This window comes from Globicephala melas, chromosome 15, assembly GCF_963455315.2.
Source record: "Globicephala melas chromosome 15, mGloMel1.2, whole genome shotgun sequence".
NCBI classification, from domain to species: domain Eukaryota; kingdom Metazoa; phylum Chordata; class Mammalia; order Artiodactyla; family Delphinidae; genus Globicephala; species Globicephala melas.
Window position 1 is genome coordinate 56,268,572 of NC_083328.1, and position 12,358 is coordinate 56,280,929.

At 37.1% G+C, this 12,358-nt stretch overlaps 1 protein-coding gene across 1 annotated transcript in view; it reads left to right on the forward strand.

The window, feature by feature from the left end:
- The window catches only part of RNF24 (ring finger protein 24), a 141,627-nt gene that overhangs the window by 115,285 nt on the left and 13,984 nt on the right, over positions 1–12,358 (forward strand). The window contains exons 3-4 of the mRNA XM_030847472.2: positions 4,231–4,273; positions 6,385–6,426. Coding sequence (XP_030703332.1) covers positions 4,231–4,273; positions 6,385–6,426 — 85 coding nt within the window. The remainder of the gene's footprint in view (positions 1–4,230; positions 4,274–6,384; positions 6,427–12,358) is intronic.

The following is a 12,358-nucleotide window of genomic DNA, read 5'->3' on the forward strand; positions in this document are numbered from 1 at the left end:
TACTTCGATGAGGCCAGATAATTTTGATTCCAAAGCCTGACGAGGACATTACAAGAATGGAAATTATAGACTAATCTTTCTCATGAACAAAATATTAGTAAATAAAATTCAAGGATGTACAAAAAGGTGGTACACCACAACCAAGTGGAGTTTTGTTCCAGAAATGAAGATTGTTTTAACATTTGAAAATCAATCAATACAGTATTCCACATTAACAGTAAAAAGGGAAAAAAAGCACTTGACAAAAATTAATACCTATTCATGATTTTTTTAAGTCTAAAACTAGGATACAAGGGAACTTTATTTGAATCAAGGGTTATCTACAAAAAATCTAGAGAAAACATCGTATTTAGTAGTAACATATTAATAAGGACATTCACTGCCATCACTTGCATTTAATATTGGTACTGGAGGTCCTGGCCAGTGCAGGAAAAAAAAAGAAGTGAAATAAAGAATAAAGAGTGAGGGCTTCTCTGGTGGCGCACTGGTTGAGAGTCCGCCTGCCGATGCAGGGGACACGGGTTCGTGCCCCGGGCCGGGGAGATCCCACATGCCGCGAAGCAGCTGGGCCCGTGAGCCATGGCCGCTGAGCCTGCGCGTCCGGAGCCTGTGCTCCGCAACGGGAGGCCACAGCAGTGAGAGGCCCGCGTACCGCAAAAAAATAAAAATTAAAAAAAAAAAGAATAAAGAGTGAAATATGTGAAGATTAAATAGGTAGAGTTTTAACTGTTATTATTTGCAGACAAAATAATTGTGTATTTTAAAAATCCAAAAGATTCTGCAGATAAGATGTTTAGAATTAATAAGTGAACTTAGCAAGTTACTAGATACAGGATCAATATTCAAAAATTGAATTTTTTTCTATGTAGTAGCAACAAAGAATTAGAACATAAAAAAATTTTAAATACCATTTATAGTAGATCAAAAATTACCAAATACCTAGGAATAAATTTAATGAAGGATATATAAGTGTTCTACGTAGAAATGTGTACAGAGAAAGAAGATCTAATAAATAGAGTATGCTATATTCACAGGTTGGAAACGCAATCTTGCAAAGATGTCAGTTCTTCCCCCAATTGATCTATAAATTAAACACAGTGTCCGTCAAAATCCCAACAGATTTTTTTTGTGGAAATTGATAAGCTCATGAAATCTATATGGAAATGCAAAGGACCACGAATAGCCAAAGTAGTTAAGAACAAAGCTTGAGGACCCAAGACTTTTTCCAAACTCCAGTACTTAAAACAGAGTGCTATTCACCTAGCACCCAGATCTTGGTTTCTAAATATTATTCTCCAATAAAAGGAACCAAGGCTCTTTGAAAGAAGTGGTTAATTCCACAACTGGAGCATGGAAAATACAAGATGAGCTTGTAACATCTTTTGGTGCCAGTGAGCTAGGAAATGCATGGGAAAGGATGAGGGCATGTTGAAAGGATATAAGAATCAACCTGAAGGAGGGCCTAAAAGCCTAAATCAATTTGAGCAACAAAATAAATAATGATCATATTAAATTATAACCCATAGACTACCACAAATGAGTCCATGCTGATATAAATAAATGAAGGAGAAGGGGCATCTCTTCCTTACAGAAGAATCCCAGTTAATGTACAAGGAATTAGGGAACTACAAAACCACCACCAGGCAAACACTGCAGAATTGTTGCAAGCAAGATGGATGCTAAAATCAGTGGGCAAAAGCTTGAGAAAAATATAGGATATTTTCATAGTTTCAATGTGTCTCCCCCAAGATATTGATCAGTTGCAAAGGGGAAAATAGTAACTTTACAGTGGAGAGACCCAGTAGACATTGCCATAACCAAGTGATCATGGTCGATATGTCAAAATCCTGAAAAACAAGGAAAAACTAAGGAACTGTCACAGATTTGAAGAAACTAAGGAGACACAACTAGATGCAGGCTGGGGTCCTGGATTGGATCACAAGATAGGAAAAGAACATTAGTGAAAAAACTGGTGAAATTCAAACAAAGTCTGTTTGGTGAATACTATACGAGTATTAATATCAAAACATTAGTGTTAATTTCCTGCTTTTGATCATTGTTCTATGGTTATGTAAGATGTGAATGTTGGAAAACTGGGGAGAGAAGTATATATGAACTCTGATATTTTTTGCAACTTTCCTATAAGACCATTTCAAAATAAAAGGTGTTTTTTTTTTTTTTAAACTGGCATGGTATTGACACAAGATGCATTGGTTTCCCAGGGTTGCTGTAACAAAGTACCACAAGCTGGATGGCTTAAAACAACAGAAATTTATCAAACTCTCACAGTTCTGGAAGCTAGAAGTTCGAAATTAAGGTGTTGGCAGGGCCATGCTGCCTCTGAAGGCTATCTAGGGGAGGATCCTTCCTTGCCTCTTCTTAGTTCCTGGTGGTTGTCAGCAATCCTTGATATTTTTTGGCTTGTAGCTGCATCACTTCAGTCTCTGCCTCTGTCTTCACCTGGCCTTCTTCCCTGTGTCTCTGTATATCCTCTCCTCTTCTTCTAAGGACAACAGTCATATTGGATTTATGGTCTACCCTAATCCTAATGTGACCTCATTTTAACTACTAAATAGTCTGTGAAGATGCTATTTCCAAACAAGGTTACATTCTGAGGTAGCAGTTTGACATTAATTTTGAGGGGACACGATTCAACCCAGTACACAAGGATGGGCAGATAAACCAGTGGGATAAAACAGAAACTCTAGAAACAGAACCACACATTGGTCTCACTTACAGCAGATGTGCCATTGCAACACAGTGGGGAAAGAAGTGTCTCTTCAATAAAGGAGTCAAATGAAAATCTGCATGTGGATAAAAAGAACTTTGACCTCTACCTCACATCATACATAAAGACTAATTTCAGATGGATCATAGACCTCAATGTGATAGGTAAAATAACAAATTATTTTCACGATACACACAAGAAATTATCTTCATTATCTGGGGGTTGGCAAAGATTTCTTTAACTGGACACAAATTAAATTAAAAAGCTTTAAATTAAAAGCTTTTGTTCATCAAAAGATAACATTAAGAGAATTAAAAGGCAAGCCATCGAGTATTGCAGTACCCAACAGAGGACTTGCATCTAAAATATTTAAACAGCTCCTACAAATCAATAAGAAAAATATAGTCAACTCATTTTCTTAAATGGACAAAAGACTTGAACAGGCATTTCGTAAAAGAAAATATCCAAACAGGCAATAAGCATATGAAAGGGTCTTAAACATCATTTGGGAAATGCAAAATTAAAACCAAAATGAGATACCACTGAACACCCACCAGACTGGCTAAAAATTTTTAGACTGACCCTACCAAGCTGTGGCAAAGATGTGAACAACTAGAACTTTCATGCACTACCCATAGGAGTAAAACTGGTACAAGCACTTTGGACCAGTAATTCTACTCCTAGATACTCACTCAACAGAAATGAGTCTATATGTCCACTAAAAGACATGTAGAAGAATTTGTATAGCAGCTTGATTCATAATTGCCCCAAATTGGAAGTAACCTAAATACTTGTCAACAGTGGAATGGATAGTTTTATATTCATTCGTAAAATGGAACACTATATGTCAGTCAAAAATATAATTACTGCAACAACATGGATGAATTTCACAAGTAATTGTTGACTGAAAGAAGCCAACACAGGAGAGTATATACCAAATGATCCATTTATGTGAAGTTCAAAAACAAGCATAGTTAATCTACAATGATAAAAATTAGGATAGTGTTAGGGGTGAATATTGATTGGGAAGAGTCATTTCAGGGATGCTGGAAATGTTCTATGTATTGATCTGGGTGATAGTTACAGTGGTGTGTATAATTTTTTTTAATACTTATCTGTATTCTTGAGGCTTTTGCACATTATTAGATGTATATTATATTGATACCTCAATTTTTTAATTAGGAAAAATGTGATATATTAAATATTATTGAAATAAGTGGACTATTGTCAATATAAAAAATTGAGCCTTCTTTAAAATATTTGAGATTTTGTTTTAATGAGATTTCACTTGACCTTATATATTTGGATAACATTCTATGGTTCACTGGTCACTTTCTCATAACATGGTAACAGATATGTCATTTGAGTGTATTGTAGAATAAAGATTCTGGATTTTAAACCATAAATGATATAAATTAATACCAAAAATAAGCAGTTTTAAAATTTTTGTCAAATTCTTATATGGAAATCTCAGTATTGCATTTCTCATTTCTGTCTTTTAGGCTAAGACATCAAGCACACAAAGAATTTTATGCCTACAAACAGGTGAGAGAGATTTACTTAAGATTAGCTTTGATCATGTTCTTCACCAAAAAAATGAGACCTCAGGTTTCCACTCATATTTTAAACTGGGACTAGATTTACTTGTGTTCATTTTAGCATTTTGCTTGCCAATTTGCCATACAAAATACTTCAAGTGTTCCTTTTTTTTTTTTTTTTTTGGCTGTGTTGAGTCTTCGTTACTGTACACGGGCTTTCTCTAGTTGCGGCTAGTGGGGGCTACTCTTCGTTGCAGTGCCTGGGCTTATTGTGGTGGCTTCTCTTAAGTATTACTTGAAGTTACAGAAAGTTCAAATGATAAAATAATATAACGTAACAGGGAACTTTGGCCAATATTTTGGTAAAGAGAAATGCTGTAGCTTAAAATCCTTGAACTTACTATCATCCTAATGGAGTTCAGAGATTCCATTAAATGAAATTTTTACCTTCTTCATTAGAAGACATACTAGTTCCTCAGAGGTAACCAGCTGTATTATACTGATCTCATCTCCTCCCCTTTGTGTTTTAAATGTTAGTTCACATCACACTACTGGAAGTCCAGATACTTCAGTCATTGCTATTAACTCCTAGCCCTTTGTACTATCCCTTTGCTGATATGTTCTTTAAGGTAATAAATTTAGCTTTTCTTGAAAGCCAGTAAAATTTGTTTTTTCTTCCATGCGTCATCCATTAATATTTTACCACTGATACCAAACAGTGGGCCTAGGTGTTCCTTAATTTTCTTTTGACCCTGAGCATGAAATTATTTTTGTCGTCCATAGCAATTTAGGAGGGGGGGAGAGGTGGGGGCGGGGGCCAAGCTTCAGTTTATTTGGGTCTTTAATCTTGCTGACACTGATGTTACAGACCATGTCGTCATTTTAGGATTACATATCTTTTTATCCATGTCTCTTTGAAATCTGAGCTCATTGGTGAGTTCCTTAGATGTCCACACTGATGTCCACAGGTAACCACACATGGGTCTCGTGTGGGATTTAATATACAGAGATGAATGTCTTAGTTTTCTAAAGGAATGAATCTTTTTGTCTCAATTTTTGTCTCAAATGGTTTTTTGAGGAACCTCCACACTGTTTTCCATAGTGGCTGCACCAACTTACATTCCCACCAACAGCGTAGGAGGGTTCCCTTTTCTCCACACCCTCGCCAGCATTTGTTATCTGTAGGCTTTTTAATGATGACCATTCTGACTGGTGGGAGGTGATACCTCATTGTAGTTTTGATTTTCATTTCTCTGATAATTAGTGATGTTGAGTATCTTTTCATGTGCCTGTTGTCCATCTGTATGTCTTCTTTGGAGAACTGTCTATTTAGGTCTGCTGCCCATTTTTCAATTGGGTTGTTTGTTTTTTGTTAATGAGTTGTATGAGCTGTTTGTATATTTTGGAAATTAAGCCCTTGTCAGTGGCATCATTTGCAAATATTTTCTCCCAGTCCTTAAGTTGTCTTTTCATTTTGTTTATGGTTTCCTTTGCTGTGCAGAAGCTTTCAAGCTTGATTAGGTCCTATTTGTTTAGAGATGTTCTTTTTAAATAGTCATCTGCCCTCTTGTCATTTTGCATTATTTTTAACTGATATCCAGTTACCACAGAGTCAGGTTAGGGACAGCACCTGGATGAGTTTTAAACCTATTTACATAATTCTGGATAGAGCTAGTTTTCTGAGGATACTGATGTATAATAATAAGCAAAGCTTCCAAAATTAAGATTGACCTTACTTTTCAGTCTTTTATAAATTACCAGTCTGTCCCATGAGTCAATACTGTGTTTTACCAAATCATGAGGCAAGCAATCTCATTTACTTTCCCCGCATATTAGCACATACTCCAGATAGGCATGTGTTAATTTCTTCTCCCAAAATTTAATCTATTCTCAAAGAGATTTTAAAATTGCTTTTCAGGAGAATACTACACCTTGCTCAAGTTAAAAGAATGTTGCTAAAATGTTCTATCTCAAACTGTAAGAGATTCTCTCTAATACTGAATATGAGGTGAAATGAGCTATATACAGAAACGAAAAATATTTGTAAGAACAATGAGAAATCTTTTAAATTACAGATTTAAATGGGCATAAAAGCATACTTTTTTTTTTGTCTTACAGGTTATATTAAAAGAAAAAGTAAAAGAACTGAATTTACATGAGGTAAGTTGCCTATAAGTATTTTAATCTGCTCTTGAGTATATGCTAACAGAAGTGGTATGCTTAAACATCTATATTTTCACACACTGAAAAAAATTGGGCTTATTTTGATCAGCTTAATAGAATATTTGAGGGTGAGGTCACATAAAAATCAATTTTGTGAAGACTTATAAGAGTGTAAAATAACCCATTTTTAATAGGAATGGTGTCAGTGTAAGATTTCATAGCAGCAGGGATGCTGCTTGCTGTCCATGCTATACGAGTAGGAGATAGATATAAGCAAGTTTTTCTACTCAAGATGAATTTGCACTAATTTCACTCTTGAAAATGTTCCCAGAAGTCCTTTCTTACCAATGGCACAAACAAGGCAGTGATTACTTCATGAAGGTGGGGGCTTGGGGAGGTGAGACAGAGGGATGGAATAGGGAAGAGCTATAGGGAGAGATATGAACTCTTGGACTTGTCTAGTAATGAGGTTGCGTGGTTGGGGTGTTCACTATATTGTTATGCTTTCTAAGCTATATACAGATGTGTGTGTTTATCCTGCTATGCACCTTAAGACACGTAGTCTATAGTAATTCTTGTTTATTTTATTCCTTGTCTTGCCACTGATTTCAAATGCTCAGAGTTTTTATTTTTAATTTTAGGGCCCTTTCTCTTCCACCCTTTCTGAGTTTTTTAATTGGTGTTTAAAGCAAGGACTTGAAAAGCTACACACTGTCATATCTATGTTTTATATAGCATAACTGTGGTGAAGCTACATTACCAGTCTCTTCAAAGAGAGTTAAGTTGTGAAATTATTTGAATAATAGTAAAAAAAATAATGATTTATATTATTGTTGAACACTTTGAAATTATCTACTGCTCCTTTGCTCTTTTTTTAAAATATTTATTTATTTGGTTGCACTGGGTCTTAGTTGCGGCAGGTGGGCTCCTTAGTTGTGGCATGCATATGAGATCTAGTTCCCTGACCAGGGATCAAACCCAGGCCCCCTGCATTGGGAGCTCAGAGTCTTAACCACTGTGCCACCAAGGGAAGTCCCTCCTTTGCTCTTTCTGCATGTTTTTTATCAAAGAGTTGATATGGTACAGCATTTCAGAACTAACCTTGGATTAAACTCAAGCATCAAATACTGTTTGATTTTTAAATTTTTCCTAAAACAGTAACAGAAAGTGATCCTCTTCTGTTTGGAGTCTTTTTGATGACCATAAATGAAAAGATCTAATTCTGACATACATTAACAATACTGAATAACCATGTTTGTCAGGAATAGAAGTCTTCCTTATTGGTTTGACCCATTAGTTTAGAATCTTTATCCTGAATAAGTGAATTGTGTTACATCATTACTCATCAGAGTTAGTATCCCAACCGCACCCACTAATTCCAGTTTCACTGTGCCCAAGAAAACCTAACCTTGCTCTACAACTTGTTTCCAGAGGCCAGTCATGTACTTTTCGCAGTTTGGTCCTTTTTTGATGCACTTCTTTGTGTTGAAACTATTTTGTCAAACTTCTTTGTGTGTGTGCATTCCTGTGGCCTAATTATACAATGATACATAGCTTGTTCCTGTGTAAGCACACATAATTTCAATATGAATAACGTTATTAGTGAATAATTATAATAGTGGAAAATCAGAGACAAGCTAAATGTCCATCAGTAGTGTGACAAATAAATAAAACATGATACACTGGAAGATTATCCATCAAGAGAGGGAGGGAGGGAGGAAAAGAAGGAAACCTGATACAGTGATTCATACAGTGAGGTACTATACGGCAGGCAAAATTAAGGAACAAGCTCCATCTATAAACACGTCAACCTAGATAGATCTCTAACGGAATCTTGAAAAAGCAAGTTGCAAAATGATATAAATGTTTATATCATGTATGTAAACTAAGATAAACACATTTTTCATGGATTTATATGCATACTGCTTAGTGTTTGAAAAGGATGCATAATGATCACACAGAGGAGGAGAGAAGAGGGAAAAGATTAGGGGAAGTTGGTCAAAAGGGATATTAATTTCATATATAATGTTCTTAATTTTAAAGAAGGAAAGTAAGTTAATATATTATTTTAAAAATACAGTTGAGGAATTCCCTGGAGGTCCAGTGGTTAGGACTCCGTGCTGTCACTGCCAAGGGCCCAGGTTCAATCCCTGATCAGGGAACTAAGATCCCACAAGCCACGTGGCAAAAAAAATCTAAAAAGTACGGTTGACGGCTTCCCTGGTGGCGCAGTGGTTGAGAGTCCGCCTGCCGATGCAGGGGACACGGGTTCATGCCCAGGTCCGGGAAGATCCCACATGCCACGGAGCGGCTGGGCCCATGAGCCATGGCCGCTGAGCCTGCGCGTCCGGAGCCTGTGCTCCGCAACGGGAGAGGCCACAACAGTGAGAGGCCCACGTACAGAAAAACAAAAAAAGTACAATTGACCCTTGAACAACATGGGTTTGAACTGCACGGGTCCACTTATACGCAGATTTTTTTCAATAGTGAATACTACAGTATTACACGGTCTGTGGTTGTTTGAATCTGTGGATGATCCCACATGCTGTGCGGTGTGGCCAAAAGTTATAAAAAAACAGAACAAACATAAATAAATAAATTGCATCTAATGGAGTCTTGGTATCAAGAGAAACAGAAAAGTGCCATGGAAGCTGTGACACACTGGGGCATGCAAGGTCCTGTGTTAAAGAAGTTGTCAGCACTCAGCTCTAGCTAATTGTTACCATAGGGGAATGTAGGCTATTGCCAACTATTGCCAGATATGGGGTTTTTTTTAAGAAAAGCCTGAGAGCCTTGACATTAGTCTGTGATCTGCTTGTCATTTGCATTTAGTCTTTGATTTGTTCACCACAGTGTCCCCAGCTCTGGTTATGGTGAATGGTTGCTTTCTCCACTTAATTTCTTTTGCACCTTTATCAAAAATCAAATGGCCATATTTTTGTGAGTCTATTTCTGGATTCTCTATTCTGTTCCATTGATTTCTATGCCTATGTCCCTTCACCAATACCACAGTCTTGATTACTGTATTTTTATAGCAAGTCTTAAAATCAGGTAATATGACTCCTCCAACTTTATTCTTCTTTTCCAAAACTGTTTTAGCTAGTCTGGTTCCTTTGCTCTTCCATGTAAATTGTAACAGCAGCTTGTCTATCTGTACACACACAAACAACAACAACAAAAATCCTGCTGGGATCTTGATTAGTATTGCATCAAATATATAAATCGGGGGAAATTTGGTATCTTTACCATGTTGAGTTTTCTAATCTGTAAACACATTATGTCTTTATATTTGAAGTGTTTTTATAGACAGCATATAGTTAGGTCATGTTTTTTAATCCACCCTGCCAACCTGTCTTTTAATTGATGTGTTTAGACCATTTATGTTCAATGCAATTATTGATGTGTTTGAAATTAGGTCTACTCTTTTACTATTTATCTTCCGCTTTTGCCCCTCTTTCTTATTCCTTTGTCTCCTCCTACCTTCTTTTGGGTTATTTGAACATTTTTAGTATTTTATCTATTGTGATTTTATCTTTTTGTATAATTTTCTAGTGGTTACTTAGGGATTACAAAATAAATACCTAGAATCAATTTTTTAGCACTTCATTTGCAATGTAGAAACCTTATCACCATATAGATCCCTTTACTTTTACTCCTTTATACAGTAAGTGTCATATTACACCTATATACATTGAAAATGGCATCAGACAGTGTTACATTTTTTACTTTTAACCATCAGATATATTTTAAAGAATTCAGGAGGGGACGAATAGTTTGTTATATTTATCCAAATATTTACCATTTCTGTTGCTCTTAATTCCCAGTTTTCCAAGTTTCCTTCTTATGTCACTTTCCTTCTATGTGATGAACCTCCTTTAGCAATTCTTTGAGAGCAGATCTGCTGGCTATGAATTCTATTAGTTTGCCTTCATCTGAGAATGTCTTTATTTCACCTTTTTTTTTTTTTTTTTTTTTTTACGATACGCGGGCCTCTCACTGTTGTGGCCTCTCCCGTTGCGGAGCACAGGCTCCGGACGCGCAGGCTCGGCGGCCATGGCTCACTGGCCCAGCCGCTCCGCGGCATGTGGGATCCTCCCAGACCGGGGCACGAACCCGTGTCCCCTGCATCGGCAGGCGGACTCTCAACCACTGCACCACCAGGGAAGCCCCTATTTCACCTTTATTCCTAGGTTATTTCTTTTCCTTCAGCGTTTTTAAAATGTTGTGCCACTTCCTTCTGACCTCCATGGTTTCTGATGAGAAATTCATAGTCATTTGAATCATCAATCTCCTATCCATAATGTGTCATTTTTCTCTGGCTGCTTTCAAGATTTTTTTCTATGTCTTTAGTTTTCAGCAATTTGATTATGATATGTCTCAGCATGGATTTCTTTGGCTTCATAAATATGTAGGTTTGTCTTTCACCAAGCTTTGGAAGTTTTCAGCCATTATTTCTTCAAATATTTTTTCTGTACTGTATTCTTTCTATCCTGCCACTCTCCCAGAGAAGGCCTCATCCACCTGCTGTGGCCATGTGGGCCAATCAGAACCCTGAGCCCACATCTACAGTACAGTACAGTGATACAGCCATCCATATAGCTTCTAAATTTGAACATGTTTGGTTCCATCCCCACTTCTGTCAGGGTGATATTGCCTATACATACAGAAAGGGAAGGAGAACCTGCTCCCTCCTGCATCTCAGCAGAAGGTGGGATCCTAGCTGCACAAGGACAAGGAACAGTCATCTTTAGGTCAGTTTTCCTGGATCAGGCAGAGAGTGGGTGAGAAGTCATGTGGCAGACATGCTATGGCCCTGCTCTACCCTACTTTCCACAAGAAGAGACTGTAGGAAGGTAACCCCATTGGAGTTGCCCCCCTGTGTAAAATGAAGTTAGGAACATCTTTTCCTTCTCCTCACCTCCCCACAAGCTCATTCCCTTCCCTTTGGTCCAGTGAGGAGGAGGTCTGGTGGTACAAGTTTTGCCACATCCCTTTCTTATGTAGGAGGAGGTATAAACCCTCTCAGTCTTTCTAGGATTACTGATCAATCTTCTTATAAATCACATTACTCAAATTAATTTTAAAATTATAATATGAATACTTAGAGCCCAACTGAGTTTCGTCCCTCAGTTTAAATTGTAAAAATTGTTTTACAAAAATAGTTTAAAAAAAACCCCAAAGCATGTATAGGGAGCTGACAGTATACAGGACCCTAGAGATTGAGTGGGCAAAGTATAGTCCCTCCCTGCCCTCAAGGAGCACTGATCCCACAGGAAAGAAAGTCATAAGCCAGTGAGGCAAGGACAGTAAAGGGCTGAGCACACTAACATATGAGGGCCATGGAACGGACGTCCCACTGCACTTCAGTTTGGAACAAGAAAGTCAGATCTTTCCTGAGCAGCACAGCCATGTTTAGAGTGCTTTCATAGCTTTTAAAGATTCCAACCTTAAATGACACGTCTGAACTGGGAATGCTGCCTTTGCAAAAGATATGATTATCCTCGTAACTATTCAAGGAAAGGTATATTAGTGTTCACTACCACCATCAAAGAATGATTGTATATTTAAAAGAAAATCATTTTGGCTAAATTCCCTGGGCTGTGGGTCATTTTCATTGTGTGACGTTGTCTTCCCCACATGACTCTCCACTCCCTAGCTTGCATTTTGAGGTAAATTTATAGACTGTGTCAACCTCTTGAAAATTGTCAAATCCTTCCTTCTTGGTCATTTTAGGGATCATGCACTCTGTGAATACTAGAAAATTAGGCTTCTTTCCAGTATATATGCTATGGTCACTAAAAGCCATTTTTCCCTTGAAATTTGTTTTATTTATGGGTATAATCTCAGTGTAAAGAAAATGGAATCATGTATACAAGGTGGCAAAATTACCAAGATGTCTGTTTCTTCATATAATTTATCTTAAGAGCAA